Source organism: Solanum dulcamara, chromosome 2, assembly GCF_947179165.1.
Source record: "Solanum dulcamara chromosome 2, daSolDulc1.2, whole genome shotgun sequence".
Taxonomy (NCBI): domain Eukaryota; kingdom Viridiplantae; phylum Streptophyta; class Magnoliopsida; order Solanales; family Solanaceae; genus Solanum; species Solanum dulcamara.
The window spans coordinates 32,639,487-32,656,247 of NC_077238.1; the positions used below are offsets into that span (position 1 = coordinate 32,639,487).

General features: G+C 36.8%; 1 protein-coding gene across 6 annotated transcripts; it reads right to left on the reverse strand.

Annotated features, from left to right (window-relative positions):
- Nucleotides 1-241: 241 nt before the first annotated feature.
- Nucleotides 242-8,582, reverse strand: LOC129880489 (protein MEI2-like 4). 6 transcript variants are annotated; one of them, XM_055954545.1, is made up of 15 exons: nt 8,563-8,582; nt 7,001-7,200; nt 6,798-6,843; nt 5,682-6,023; nt 4,998-5,425; nt 4,707-4,865; nt 4,374-4,490; nt 4,134-4,282; nt 3,779-3,876; nt 3,294-3,707; nt 2,326-2,980; nt 1,503-1,587; nt 1,348-1,416; nt 1,065-1,244; nt 242-857 (listed from the first exon to the last, which is right to left on the reverse strand). In XM_055954545.1, the coding sequence occupies exons 2-15, from the start codon at nt 7,064-7,066 to the stop codon at nt 699-701; spliced, it is 2,967 nt and encodes a 988-aa protein (XP_055810520.1). In that variant the 5' UTR covers nt 7,067-7,200; nt 8,563-8,582; the 3' UTR covers nt 242-698. The 6 variants fall into 6 exon arrangements, with proteins under 6 accessions (XP_055810520.1, XP_055810522.1, XP_055810517.1 ...); XM_055954547.1 differs by lacking the exon at nt 8,563-8,582 and adding an exon at nt 7,796-8,426 and having other exon boundaries at nt 3,294-3,701; XM_055954542.1 differs by lacking the exon at nt 8,563-8,582 and adding an exon at nt 7,796-8,426.
- Nucleotides 8,583-16,761: the final 8,179 nt, after the last annotated feature.

A 16,761-nucleotide genomic window follows, 5' to 3' on the forward strand; every position in this document is an offset into this window, starting at 1 on the left:
TAACATTCAGCCATTTAGGCTATGGTTCAATTGTGTTTGAAATGTAATTATAGATAAAATAATTCTTTGAGATATAAAATAATAATTTTCCAACAAAAAAACTTCGTTATGTTTGATAATTTAGAAAAAGTATCTCTGTTTAATACTATAAAATCTTATTTAGTTAGGTGGCCAAAATGTAGAAAGCACGGGCAACAAGGTTTCTACACTCAGCCGTAGTAAAATTCCTGCAACTTGGAAGGAGAGGCACGACAGATCAATTCTTTCTTCACAAGAAAAAATTTCTTAATAATAATCTCACTTCTTGGGATGCTGCCAAGAAGAAAAAAAAATATGGAAAATGCCAGGAGAGAGAAAGAGATACAACAGAACCCTCCATTGAGCCGCAAATGTTTTATCCATACATGGAAACTCATATGTGTGTTTATCAAGAATTAGTAACCTCCCAGTCTTCCAAAATTTTGAAGCTCCACTGAGATGCCTCAGTATACGATAACCCGTAGGCAAACGGGTAATGCACAGTTTTCATGACTATTTTAGGAGTCCGTCCCAAAATTCAGAAAAATAGAAGTCTTTTCTTCTTTTTCTGCCTTTCCACTGACCACCCTAATGTACATTAATAAAAATTGGGTGGATATTTCTTTCCAGTCTCAAAATCCTATTAGTAGGTTAGTACCAACAAAATTGCAGCAGTTTGCTCAATTTGATTCCTTGACAGAACCTGAAGATGACTCTTCAATTATGAAATCTTTGCTGATTGACAAACTTGTCTGGCTTTCTTGGTAGCATTCTTCACTGGTGCCAGCCCGAATTTTGCTGGTTCTTGGCCTGATGTTTACACCCATGGGAAAGGGCACCTGCCAAATCAGGAAAGTGAGAACTCCCGAGCCTTCTAATTTTCCTCGGACACAGATCACACTATTTCAAATTGAGACCAAGCACTAAGGCAATATCAAGCTGATAGTCCAACCACAAATTGGCAAAAGCTTAATCATGAGCCAAGTCCCCAGATACAAATGAAACTACAAAAGCAAAGACCGCTATTGATAGAGCTGTGTCCATACCTGATCACCAGCATTAGGGCCATCAGTGTGGAAGAGGATTGGCCGGCATCGCTTATCTTCATTCATGAGGCTAGAATTCTGGAAGTGAGCAATGAGTGCAGATTTTCCCTGAATGCGAGCATATGCAAGGGATGCCACCTTCTCACTATTGAATTTTTCCCATTTCTTTCCATTGAATGCCTGCCAAATATTCTCACGTTTAATGTAAAAGAGGCAACAATGATAGGAAGTTACCATCAAATTGAATAGAACTAATGTTGTTTAGGGTGCCAGAACCACATACATGATAAAATGGAACAATGAGAGAAGGATCGGTCATGTTGATAAATGCGTAACCTACATTGCATTTGTTCTGCAACAAAACAGACCGAAGTTATACAGAGAGTAGAAACAAGATCCAGAACAAAAGAAAGCTTTCACCATGGAAAAAACACTAACCTTGAAATCAATTGGTAGATAGATAAAATCATATGTTCCTCTGTGACGCTCATCAATTGCAGCCAAAAGCATTTTTGAAGTATATCTAAAAATCCCCAGGAGAAGTTAAAACATGGCAAACCATTTCAAATTTTGAAGACACAAAGAATGCAAAAAATATATATCCAATAGCTGAAGAAGTTTGTTGCTGTGAGAACAGATGAATGATCTTTATACTCAAAAGATGAAAACTGATCATGAATTGAAGCCTTAAAGTTATTTTATTCATCCCATGCTGGTATACAAGCATTGAAATTTTGCAACCAAAACACATATAAATACGGTATGTTGAGCAGATGCGTTGGTGTCAGTATCAATGATCAACAAAATGCAACTACAAAATCTGTTAAATAAGTTACAACTAGGACACATTTGATAAAATGTCAGAAATATTTCAAGTCATTAAGCAAGATAAGGGTAGAGGAAAAGCCTTAACATGAGAAGGCCTGATATGAAATAACAATCACCATGCTACTACATGATAACAGTTCAAGGTGGGAGACAGCTGTTACTCTCTACTTGTACAGACTTATGGTAATTTTATCTACACATATGCCAGATGAGCCACCAATCAGGTTAGTTTTCAAGAGAACTCAAGAAAAATAATCTCAAATAACAAAGAAACTAATGGATTAGTAATCTCTCAACCACAAACAGCTTCTTCATTTTTTTTGGAGTAAATTCCCTCCGCATCAACATCTTTGGCATAGTGTTTTCATATCAGCAAATAGAAGGGTTTCAGCTATAAAATTAAATATCATTTAATAATAAAACAGTGACGTACTTGTTAGGAATATTCTTTATCATTAGGGTTGTCCTTTTATCATCCCCTCGTGCAATCCGTTCAATATCCAGTTCAAACTGTTTCTTGTTGTCAGTCTGACTCGAATTGCCTTCATTCCTACGGCTCCGCATCCTTTCATTTGGAGAATCAAATGAATTGATCATAGGAATTATTTGACCTCTACCAGGAAACATTAAACTTCTCTGCTGATGGGAATGCAATCCGACATTACTGGAAGACATTGGCAAGTCTATACAGCTGCCACCAGTGCGCGAGAAAACGTTATGAGGAATGAACTCCAAGGGATGTGGTGAATTTCCAGAAATCCTCATACTGCCCAGAGAACCTGGGTGAAAACCAGATGCATCAGGAGATTCTCCTGCATAGGCATGTCTTCTGTCCCAGAGAGAGAGGGATGGATTAACAGAAGGTGCTGAACCAACATGGTGGTTGTTTATTGGTACAAGTGCATTCAGCATATGGGGTGGAGCCCTTGGAACTGACTGCAGTTGCTGAGGGCGAGAAGCACAGACCCCACCTACAAATGTTGGTGAGTTTGGCCACATCATGCCTTGAGGCTGCGGTTGACGCGAATTACTCCACATGTACTGGTGCCCAGGAGAAGGACAATTCACATTTCCATTTGGAGTAAAAACTGAAATGAACAGAAATAGCAAACATAGAAGATCAGTAAATAAGCAAATTTGGCAGACACTTGTTTTTATTTTTTTGGTCCCTGTACCTGTACCCTTATAGGTACAATTGCACTCTCAGTTCTGTTAGAAACTGCAGACCCTCATTAAAATGAAAAAGAAACAAATCAGAGAACTGGCTAGGATATAAACAAATTTCAACGGTCTCATTCTTCTTCTCGCTTCCATCTCTTTCAGGATTACAACCTCACTATTCCGGTCAGTATAATATTTATCCTTGCACAGAACGAAGACCTGTGATATGGAACTTCTTACCTTCATTTAGTTCAACCGGTTGCACATTAGGGCCAACTCTGGAGAACTTTCGGTTTTCAATTGCTTCTAGTGGCCTGATATTCATAGTTGCAGAAATGCCACCCGGAGAAATGGAGGAAGTTCCATTAGATAAACCATCATGGTACTCTGGCAGAGAATGAGGATGGAGACCTGATGTTCCCCGAAAGTCAAAACTGATTTGGCTCTGCAGGTGGCCAGTTTCACCAACATTGGCTTGGTTGCCCCCCTTAGATTCCAACCTCAATAAGCTGTTAGGAACACTGAATGATAATCCACAGTCAAATGCATTATCCAAATAGGAATTAATGGCAGAACCACTGGCTGATTGCCTGCCCAGAATAGATCCATTTTCCATACTCGACCCATGTCCTCCATGTGGAAGTGCTCCTGGAACTTACAATTAAGTGAACGATAATACTTTTTCTGCAAGGAATTATAATGCAAAGAATGAAGAGTAATAATACCAGAAAATCCAGTGGCTAAACTGCTAGGACTATTCTGCTGTAAATAAAGACCAGGTTCATCTTGCTCCAGCTCAGAAGGAAATTGCTGTGACAACCTGCTATATTCAAACAAAGGCTCAAATACAGTGTGAATCAGTTAAAAGAAAATAACATTTTCCCAAATTAACAATGAGTTCAAATCTGTGAAGCCCATAGAACATGGATAATTGGTATACTCAGCTATAAAATATAATATAGCTAACAGCTTTCTACAACAGCACTGTCCTGATGTCTCTCTCTCTTCTTTTTTTGAGAAGTGGGAAGGAGGGGTATCTCCGAGAAGATATAATGAAAGCAAAATGTTAAAAATTCGCACCATCTAGTACCACCAGGATGGCTTGCTTCAATCATTATCTGCTTCCCTGCAACGTCACTCCTGTTTAAAGCACGAAGAGCAGATTCTGCAGCTCTAATATCATAAAACTCTATAAATTTGTGATGGCTTCTATGCTGAGTCTCGCGGATCTTTTATAAGAAAGGGGAAAAAACGAAGGAAAAAAATCAGCAATATCCCTGACAAAATAACTGCATGCAAAAAGCTAGTAGACTAGCTGACCTCTTTAATCTCGCCATATACACCAAATATTTGATGTAGTTCATCATTTGAAACAGAGGAATCAAGGTTGAAAACCAGGAGAGTCCCTTGGTTGGCATCTTTTTCTGATGGATTGTCCTATCAAAAATGATCAGAAAAGTATGGCTGAGAATTGTTGCTTGTTGACTAAGAAACATGCGATGCAAAAACAGATCTAGCTCAGAAAATACTGCCTATGGATGATCTTTTTGGTATACTGCTTGCATATGGGACATATACAAACGTCAAAAACAATTATAGGGCCAGTAATATCAAATACAGGCATAAGGACCAAGAAAGATGAAGCATACATACCTTGGGAATAGAGAAATGTATGCCTAGCTTCCTGCGTCTCAGTGGTTTGTTCTGAAGAGCTTTCATGGCATTCTGTGACGCTCGAATATCATAATAAGATATCATAACAAAACCGCGATGCTTGCATGCTGTATATAGCGTGCGAATATCTCCATATTGCTGTTCATAAGAATCAAACACAACAATTATCACCAATCAAAGCATATAACTTCTGTTTTCATTTTCTTTCTCTTTGAAGAGTGTAAAGAGAAGTTTCTGGAAAATGCAGACCCACGGATTGACCGCTCTCACCTCAAAAAGAGTTTGAAGTTCAGAATCTTCAACACTGCTATTTATATTTCTTACAAAGAGTGTTCTAGATAGATTTTCCTCGAAAGGTTTCTGACCACCAATTGCAGCATTAGAGTCGCCCAACTGCAGAGTATAATTCCCAGCATATTCAGAAATATTTTGTCCTGTAGAGGAACCATCTTCTCCTAGGTCCATACCTCCAACACTACTGAAAAGATCAAGATCTTCAGTTTCATTACCAGCATAGGGTTGGCCAACATAGTCTAGCCCATCAGTAACCCCAGCAAGCAAGTCATCATCATCAGGAAGAAGATTTCCAATAGCATGGGCCTCAAGTTCTTTAAGGGACTCAAAACGTTCTTCTTCATAGTGTGAGTCACCTGCTCCAACAGAATGACCATGTAGGGAATTGTTGGCCGGTAATCGCACTGCATACAAAATCCAAACATCAACTCCTCTTCCACCGACTGAAAAGCCGAAGAAAATAGACTAAAAAATCGCTAAGAGAGGGACTGAATTAATAAGTTATCCAACTACAACATAATCACAAGAAAAGCAGTGAAAGTACCAATTTTGACAGCCACTCAAACAGCAATGGGGAAAAAAATTCCAAAATAGTGACAACACTAGGAAAACAAAGCAATAGGCCAAAGCACTAATAAACAGAAAGCAAGCAAGACGTACATTTTCTACTGAATAACTCTGATAATGAGCTCGAGAAGAGACCATTCTCATATTGACCACCCAATACGCTAATCTTGTCATCTTCTGCTGGATACGATGCCAAGTCAGTGCTGACAATAGATCTTACACCCACGGTATGGCCAAGAGCTCTAGGTAAGGAGTGAGATGCTCTTTCTATTCCAAAAGCTCGTCTTTCTATGATACTGTTAACTTTTTTGTCTTGTTTTAGATGAGAATCATGATGTTCAAAATGCTTCTCCGTCGGGGAGCCCAACGAAATATGATTCTCAAAGGGTGATGAACGAACAGCAGCTCTTTGTAAAGCATCATCACTTTTAAGACCTGCATGAGAAGGCGTCAGATAAGTGAAAAGAGAGGTTATCAAAACCCTCCATCTGGATCACAACCCTTTTCACTTGGAAATCAAAAGTATATCACTCACCCTTGTTACGGTATCTTTTATAAAGAATATACATGGATAGAGCCATTAAAAAATATGTCAGAAAAAACAGGATTTGCTTGTCATTGCACGTTTTGCTAACAGGACCTTCATTCTTTTTTTCTTTTCTTTTTTATCCTCACTAGAGAGTGGGAGCCATGCATTTGTTTGTCTTTTGAAAAGGTGCACATACTTTGGAAATCAGAAAAGTTAAAGCGTATTAATTTAGACAAGATTCAAACAACCATCAGGCAAGATTCATACGGCCTAATTACCATTTCTGTCACCAACTTTCAACAGAATAAGTATCCAAAATTCAATAGAGATACCAATCTTGTGTCACTTGCAGATGATTTAAACATAATTATCTTCTCTGATCGTTTTAGAAAGAAAAGTTTTGCAGGATGAGATCACATATTCTAAATTTATAGCTTACAGCACTCTAACAATAAGAATTTCGAGTAGGGGAGAAGAAGGGAAAATGGAGATTCTTAAACTAATAGCTGTAACAATCAGTATTCACTACCACTTTCAAATCAGGGCAATTAACTAGTCTGCTAGTCGCATTGTGCAGGTGGCAGGCAGATGCAACAATACATTTTTGAAACAACGGCTAACACTAGCAAACTCCTGAAATAAACAGGAACATACAATGATTTATTTAAATTACTACTCACCATGGTAGTTCTGCAGGCTATTTTTCTTCCAAAATCCAACTTGCCTCTGTCAAGTTCAGACAAGGAAGGTATCAATTATGAGGAAAAAACAAGCAAAATAGTATTCCCACCCTACTTTATCCGTTTGAGGCCTTATTGAAGAATGTTGTAACATTACAAGTAGATTAACAGATGACAAAGAGTGATGTATGAATGATTTATACCTCATCAGGAAAACATAATTCCTCGGAGAAGTAAGATGACGGCGATAAGCCCTCTAGCTCCCTCATTTGAGATGGTGTAATGATGCAAGTTGGACACGGAAGGAATTATCTAGTTGAAGAAAGAATCCCTGCTCTCAATCAGACCACGAAATACATCAACCTTGTATGAAGCTTGAAGAAGATCCTCTTTTAAAGTATTTCTGCGATGAGAAATCATAAATAATCAATTTTTATACTGATTGAGCACAAAATAGAAACATCAAAGTGAAGTCAATTAAGCAACTTCTCACACTTGAGATATGACACATGTACACATACTTCAATTATGTTGTTATCCAAGTTTCAGTTGAATAGTAAAAACAAACATAAATATGGAACGGCAAGTAGCTTCAGCTTCATCATTAGGTTGCCAATTCAGGGGTTGGTTCATATTGTGTTAAATGAATTTTCAGCGAGATAGATGCATTTAACAACTCAAGACAGAATTAGAATTTGAGAGAAAAGACTTGGTCTGTAATGAGTAAGGCTTTTATTAATTGAGATTATTCCATGCTAACACAGGAAATGCAACATAAGCATGAGGAAAAAGGTAAACAAAAGAAAAGAATTAATCAAATTAAGCAGATCAAGAAGAAGGATAGTTAATGTTACGGCCAAAGGGTAGCAAAGATAAAAGTTGAAGGCCGATCGAACAGTAGAGTGCACTAAAGGAAGCCAATTTTGAGTAGATCAAAGGGGGCAAAGAGAATTTGATGCCATAATTGAGCTAAAAATAGAGGAAAGAAGAGCACGCACCTGTGGTCACAGAATCATGAGAGATTTTTTATAGAAAAAGGAAGGGGGTGAGGGTTGGCTATAAGATTTGGAAGAGAGAACAGAGAGAGAGAGAGAGATGAAAATAGTAAGGAATAAATTACGGCACAAGGCAAGGGAAGGGGGAAATTGAAGAAGAGATCTAGTTATCCGTGCCGTGCAGAAACCTCCAAAGCTTCGATGCCTTTCTCTCTCTGTCTGTCTCGCTGTTTCTCTCTCCTGTGTGTGTGTGTTTTTTTTCCTACATTGCACGTTAACGACCTGTAATCCTCTCTCCTCTGCAATTGCTTTTCTCCCTTTATCCACAGCTAAACATTCATATCCCGATCGGAATTGTGAAGTTTCTGGCGAGCGATGGCGGAGATTGCAAGCCCTCGCTCCCCAGCTTCTGTTGGAGAAATGGAGAGAGAGAGAGAAAGAAAGATGAGAGGAGAGAGAAAGGAAGATTGTTGTAGGAAAAAATATATTATTATTACTAAAAGAAACTGGATTAATGTCCGGACAGAGAAATGAAATTGAAAAAGTGGAGATGGACTTTGAATTGAAAATAGACGGACCAGAGGAATAAACCACAATACCCCTTCACCACCATAAAATAAGATGGACCAGAAGAATAACCAACCCCAACTCCACACCCCACAAAAAAAAAATAGATTTCTTACCAACTAATAATAATAGGGTAATAATAGTAGTAACAAGAACAACAATAATAAGAAAAAGGGGAGGGTGTAAAAGCAGTGACCGCTCACCAGAGGCGCTCCGACATTTCATGGCGATGAGTTCCACAATCAATTTGACTCCATGATAATTATCACTACAAGGACTTCATTTATGTACCAGAAATCTAAAGGTCATCATGATTTGAATTTTGAATTTTAAATTCCAAACTAAAGTTTAAAGATAGGAGTAAACACAAATGATTTTGTTTCTAAAAATATTTCTAGGAATTTCTATTCAAGGGAAAATAACCTGAATTTCTAGGAATTTCATTTTGTTTCTCTTATTTTCTTTTTAAATTTGTTTAAGATAATATTTTTTTCATATTCGATAACTCTTTGATTTTGATATTTATGTGGCATCTATATAATCAACTAATTAGAATTATATTTAAATATATTTAACATATTTTTAATTAAAAACACAAGATTAAAGAAAAATATCTTCTAAAATTATGTGTCAAGACAAACATATTAAAAATTGAGGGAGTAATATTTTGATGGATGAATATTTGACGCAACAAATCCAACATGAGGTATCATGCATGGTATATGTTATTTGCAGATCGTGACGTACTTTTGATTGATGAGATGCGCGACAAAGTTAATGCTAAGTTGGAGATTTGGGCACAAATTCTAAAATTTAAAAGGTTCAGGTTGAGTAAGACCAAGACATAATATCTAGATTGCAAGTTCAATAATGCATTGGACGAGGCATATGTGGAAGTGGCGCTTGATATCTAAGCCATTCAAAACAAGAAATTTCAAGTATTTTGGGTCTATTATTTAAATTAATGGGGAGATTGATGTCACACATCGTATTGGTGCAAGGTACATAAAGTGGAGGCTCACTTTCGGAGTCTTGTGTTATAAGAAGATGCTATCAAAATTTAATGGCAAGTTCTACAGAGTAATGGTTAGACCGGCTATGTTGTTTTGAGTAGAACATTGACCAATCAAGAACTTTCCCGTCCAAAAGATGAAAATTGTTAAAATAAGGATTGTTAAAATGTATGTATGCGCATGCGATGTGTGGGTGTGTGCCCGTGTGGGTGGGTGGGCATGTGTTTGCATGTGTGTGTGTGTGAGAGAGAAAAAAGGTAGGAGTGACTTCGACTGAGAGATGATTTGGACATGCACGGATGCTCCAGTGGCCAAAAGACATGAGAAGTTGGTTATGGATGGTTTTAGTAGAGGTAGAGGTAGGACAAGTAAGCATTGGAAAGAGGTGATTAGGCAAGGCACAATACAATTTTAGTTAGAGGTTAATTCAAAATTTCAAGAGGATGGGTGCATTCTTACGAAAAGGTTGATCTAAGATTTAAATTTATCGATTTGACTTTTACTTCCTAAAAACTAAACCCGTTAAATTTTAAGAATTATAAGTCCAAAATTTTAATATACACATTTGATGTAATTATATAAATTTTTTACAGTGCTAGAAAAAATTAAGAATTTTCAATGTGAGAGACTTGACAATTTTGAAAGATTATAGCAAAAAAAATAAAAGAAAAATTAATTGAAACACCAAAAGTGTTACCAATAACATTTAGAGGGGTGTTACACAATTTTAGAAAGAAGAAAAATAAAATAGATATAAGATTTAAATTTCTAATCTCACGTACAGAGGTGCACCCAATCAACATTGTATTATATAATCTTTGAACATGGATTCACTCATATACATTTATGTATTTTTTTATAAAATATAACATTACTATATATAATTTAATAAGGACAACATGGGTTCACGTGAATCCACGGAACCCCCCTAGATACGCCCCTGTCTTTAGTTGACCGAAGACATGAGATATATGAGGTAATGGAGAACATAGATAAGAGTAGAAGGTTAGTTAGGTAGTTGAGTGTTTTCTCATTTATTCTTCCATATTAATTTCTTATTATTTGATTTCTATTACTCACTCTGTCCATCTTTATTGTCCAGTTTATTAAAAATATATGTCCAATAATACTTATCTAATTTATAAAATTAAGAGATAATTTTGCACTTAATAGGGTCGTTTGGTGTGAAGGATAACATCAAATAGTCCTGGGATAAAATTATAGTATAACTCAATTTAATTTGTTGTTTGGGAGGCAAGATTGGGATAACTTATTTCGAAATTAATAATTAGTACCGGAATAAGTTATCTCTTTCCTTGGATGGTATAGTAATCCTGGAATAACTTATCCCGGAATAAAATAGGTAATATGACAAATATATCCCTTGAAATTCTTTTTATACCTCATTATCACATTCATGTATATTCACATTATTTTTAATATCATGTGTAATAACATTCACAACCTTCATTACTCCTTATTTTTATTATAATTCTTCATATTTTTCTTTTAAAAAATTACACTATATAAATATAATTTTTATTTATAAATTTATTTGACTAATTCTTATGTTTATTACATTTTGATTTCTCTACTACTGAATTGTATATTCTTTTAGTCACTTGAAAGTTTGTATTTTATATATCAATTAATTGAAGATATCTTTAATATTTTACAATTTAAGAATGATATAATCCTCTTTTACTTTAACAATCTTAAGATAGAAGTTTTATTTTTAAACTAAATATGGTGAAAATTTATTTTTAAATACATACGGTATCATCATGAGAATGCACACACAAAAAATATTTAAGCTAAACAAGATGGAAGCTTTATTTTTAAGAATGAATAACTAAAGTTCGCAAAGAAAATATAAATAAAACTAAATAAAGTGAAGGATATTTTTGTAAATAAACAACTTGTTCTTAAAATTTAAGCAATGAATATTATTTTGAATACAACAAATTAAACAATCAATAAGAAATAATCTCAGGATAACTTATCTCATCATAACTAATTTCATCAAAACTTATCCCATAACTTGTATTCAAACCAAATGACCCCTTCGTTCCTAATTTACCCTTATCATTAATAATAATTATTTTCCTATTACATTTCTTAAGACATTATATTTATTATATTCGAAGGGTGATATGAAAAAATTATCCTTCTACTTATAATTTTTTAAGAAGTGTGCAACGTCAATAGTGGACAAGTGTTGTTGGACGGAGGAATACTATTTTATGATTTTTTATCTCTTTATGTCACATGAACTTTAACGTGTATGAAGTTTCATGTTTGATTTTTTAAGCAGAACGATAGAGACTACTTCGATTATTGTATTATTTTGAATATATTGTTATTGTTCCTTTGTAAAGATGTTCTAGCATGCTTTTTTTTTAATAATTTGTTATGACTTCTTCATTTTGTAGCTTTGAAATGCTTTAACTTGAGTTGAGGGTATATCAGAAACATCATCTCTATCTCTTAAGAATTAAGATAATGATAAGATCCGCATATACTTTACTTTTTTCAAACTCTACTTGTTGAGTTACACCGGATATATTGTTTTTGCAATATTTTGCATTTCTATCCACAGCATTTTTGAGAAATTGCTTGCAAATATTGATTAGCTGCTAATATTCTCGCATATGAATATAAATAATAAGTTATAATTTTAAACCCAAATAATTTGATATTTACGCATAAATTTAACTTTTAAAGGGTATACTTAAATTTAATATGCGAAAAATCCTAAATTGGAAAGTAACCAATTGATAAAAATTGCACCTAAACCTGTGAAGCATGGTTTCTTTTTCATTTATGGAATGATATAACCAATTAGATTGTGCATTATTACATAATCTGTTGTGGCTTTGAATGTTTGAAAATGACTATGAATGCTTAGGAGATTATTGAAGTTATATCTGTGAAGGTTAGGTATATGTTCTAAAATTTTGCCCAACTTTCAGATGTCGCCAACTGCATTTTTTTTAGAATCAATATAGTATTGTACTTCACAGTTGCTAGATACAAGAACTCGTTTTTTTTAATTTTATTTTTATAAATATTATATTAAAATGATTTTTATCAAGATAGAGGGTTTATATCTTTTATTTTACTAAAATTTTGTTTGTTTTTTTGGGACGAATAATAAGATGAAAGGCCTGAAAATAGGTGTCAATAATATTTCACTAGAAAAGCGATTGGATGCAATGGACAATTTCTGATACTTGATTTAAAAGTTATATTGACAAGCGTTATTCTACGGATCAATTACTAATAACTTAAGGGTTTTGCGACAGAATAAAATTTACCTACAAATTTTATGTGTAAAAATTTTCGATAGTCCATGAAAATGAGAGCTACACGAAAGGGGATGAATGAAAAAATTGTTAAACGTATATATAGTGTCAAGTGGCCCTTGTATATATGTATATTTGTAATGACCCTTCTGGTCATTTTTGAATTAAAGCATTTATTCCGTCCTTTAGAGCATTCATGTAGTGACCCCAAGTCATTTATGACTTTCTGGCATTGACTTTTCGATCGTCTGGTCGTTCGTTTGGGTTTTGGGTCAGTTTCCCTATTTTGGAGCTTTTATAACTTGAACAGTCGACTTTGGTCATAACTTCAGAAAAACGACCTTAGAATGGAATTCTGAAGGTCCCATCAGCTCCGAAATGGCCAAATTAAGCTAGTAGCATGGTCGGCATGAGTACTGAGGCAATCGGTACAAGTTTTGACCAAAGTCAACCATATGCTAACTTTGAAAGTCAAAAGTGCCAAATTATCCCAAACTCGTATCGATTGCTTCAATACTCGTGCCGACAATTCTACTAGACTAATTTAGCCATTCTGAAGCTGATGGAACCATCATAATTTAAAATCGAGGTCTTCTTTATTCAGAACTCAAAAAGTCGCAACTAAATCAACTTAGGTCTTCAAAATACCAGAACGGGATCGAGACCTCTAAAAATTCAACCAGCACTTCTTCTAGACCAAAAATTATCCCCCGAATCCAACGGAGTCGACAAAATTCCATTTCGAATATCGAAACTCCGAAAGTTGACCAAAGTCAAATCCTGCTCTAAAATTCCTCAAATTCCCAACTCAAAACCTCAAATCTTCATTACAACTCTAAAATTAATTCTGTAAACTCTCATAGACCAATCTCTACATTCCGGAGCTGCTGGAATCGATGGAATTCCGTTCCGAGATCCATAGCTCCGATTGACCCCAAATACCACTTTTGAACACTTATAGCTTATGAAAACTCAAAATTTTCAAAGACTCAACTTTTCATAGGATTTTCTAAAAACCAACACCCGGTACCAATAAAAAACGACTCTAGGCAACTAAAGGGAGGGATAAAACGGTTATTTTATGAAAAAATTCCAAAAATAACCTTAAGGGTCATTACTTCATCCACTACTAAAAGAACTTTCATCTGCGAAAGTAAAAGTACAGTCACAACCTGGAGGCATGAAAGGACGAGGGCTCTGGTTCCGCATGCTTCGCTAGACCCTCGGACACCCTTGGGCCAAACAACGCCATCACAGACCTTAGGCTGAGAGGAAATCCTCAAATTCACTTCCAACTCCAAAAAGCTCCCCTAAATCCCTTTTTGGGCTCCAACTCACGCTCGCTTAGCCCGAACTTGACTGAAAACACAATACAAGGACCATGGCCAATCAAACTCAACTCAAAATTCCAAATACTTACCTTAAGCTCCAAATCCATTTTCTTCTAGCCACAAAGGGCGTTCTGCCAGTCCTTAACTATCCTAAAAAATTGTAACATCATCTGAAAATTTCCTACATATTCCCGCAACACCAATCCTCGAAGTAATTACTTACTCTATCTAAACATCGGGGGAAGACAACAACCAAAACAAGGAGACAACTCGGGCAAAGCCCCAGATCCCAATCTCAACTTGAAAAACCAAGAACCCAAGCGAACTCACTTCTAGAACTGAACACTCCATTCCAAAGGATGAATTTACCCCGCAAAGGACAAGACCGCATTGAGTCCAGCTCTGTCGACTTACTCCTATCATAGAAACTTTCGAAACACCGACACTAGGTGCCCAAAAATCACTCTATCGCCTTAAGTCTGAGCCAACCGTCCTAGTCCAAGGGAAACCAAGGTGGTAAGCGACGAACAAACATGGAAAGCCAATCGGTAATGGTCCAAGGCCACCAACTCCCACTCACCATACCGCAAGCTACCAAATACAAAAATGGTAGACCTCACATCTTGAACAAATTCAGAATCACAGATTTCACGAATTACTTTGATCCCATCTTGTAGATGAACTTTCTAACCAACTTACCATCTTCCAGCTTAGGCCGCATTTGAAGACAACCACAGACACTATTGCAACAAATCTAACAAACAACCCAAACCTCGAGAGCTACCATTAAATTCGAAAAACCAAGACTGGCATAAAAAAACCAATCAGGTTGGTAAAAGAGAGTAAACCTCAACTCCGCAGCTTAAGGACTGAAAATACCAATAAGGCATAGAGAAAAATCGACAAGCTGAATCTACCGCAACTCCAAAGATGTTACATCTCCATCACAACTTTCTCAACAACCAACCTTTCACCTACGAACACAACAATGTAAGGTAATGGAGACAACCGTCTAAGTCAAGAAAACTAGGATGACAGAGGAGGATTACTAATTAAAGCAAAGCTAGCTAAGCACCAAGGTAAGAAGGGACTAACTTGAGATCCAATCTCTTTCTAAGCCTACCGCTGAATAAGAGCGAACAACGGAGACATGGCTCACAATCAGATATGGCGAGAAATATCTATAGGAACGGTGCCTTACCCAAAAATATGCCATATGAGCTCCTAATGAGCACAACTAAGCCAAACCTACGGCCACGAAAATCCACAGAGGTCTCCGACACTAGCACTAAGTCATACTAGCCATCTCAAGCCCCTACTAGAAGCTACGCCTAGCTACAAAGGCACCAAATCAGTCGTAGGGCCCTCCCTTCAACATCTCTAACACAAGCCAAATATGCTAAACACCAGCTAGCCACTAATCTCCAAGCCTGAATAAAAGAAATCACTTCGACCGGCATGCGACTACCAGAGCCCTGCTACACGATTGGCGGAATACCAAGCATGGCTAAGGTAATTATCTTGGCAAACCAATCCAAGACTGTGCTGTGAGAGAATAACCAGTCCATCCCCAAAATCAAATCAAAATCCATCATATCAAGCAAGATGAGATCAACCCTAGTTTTTCTCCCCTGAATAGTCACCACGCAGGATCTAAAGACCTGATCCACTAATAAAGAATTACCTACCAGGGTCAAAACACATAATGGCTCAACTAAGGGCTATGAACTCATACATAGTCGAGAGGCACAATATACATATATATAAAAATAGGTGGATCTTGGATCAAATAAAATAGATGCGGGCTGATGACATAATAAAACCATACCTGTGATCACATCTTCTGAGGCCTCAGCCTCTACTCTAGCTAGAGCTGTATAAAATTGGGCTTGGCCTCCTCTACCCCCGTGCATCAACTCGGTCTCCACCCTATATATCTTGCTGCTGCATCTTTAGGCCTTACGACAGAGTTGCTCAAGCGTGCGGGCATGGTCCACCACATCTAGAAATGGGCAGCCCGCTGAGACTAAAAATTGAGTCTCAATCCGTAACTTAAGTCTAAGCCCTCTGGCAAAGAATCGAGCTCTCTTTTCCTCAGTAGGTAAGATCATGGTAGCATGCCTAGAGAGCTAGTGAAATTGGGCCTCATACTCCAATATGGTCATAGAGCGCTACTCCAATCATGAAAACTGAACTTAGAGCTGATCTCTAATGCTCCTGAGAATAAACCAAGCTAAAACAACCTCTAAAAACATAGACCACGACATGTCCTAGTCTCTAAATACAAAGTCCACTACTGTCAGGCAAGATAGTCTAGTTGATAAGTAGTGAGGTCGGCTCCTCTTGACTCCACTAGACCAAAAGTCTATAGTTGCTCACGACAAGTAAGTAGAAACTCGTGGGCATTCTCATCCACAACCTAGAAAACCTCAGCGGTGATAGTCTAAGGAATATACCGAGCATCTTCTGCTCCTGAAGTGGCATGACACCCTCTAAGTCATTCGACTGAGAGGTAGGTGCTGGCGAATGTTAAATAGCTAGTGTCTTTGGCGCAGACTAGTCTTGCAGTACTGGAGCATCTGGAGCTAGTGCCCACTGCATACCCCCAATAATAGCTAGTATCTGAGTGAGCATGGCCTGAAGGTCAAGAGCTACAGCTGGTACGGGCGGTGACTGGGCTAGTTATGGCTACATCAGCTGAAGGTGTATTGGACTGCCTATGGCTCCACCTCTGACTCTGGAGTCTGCTCTCT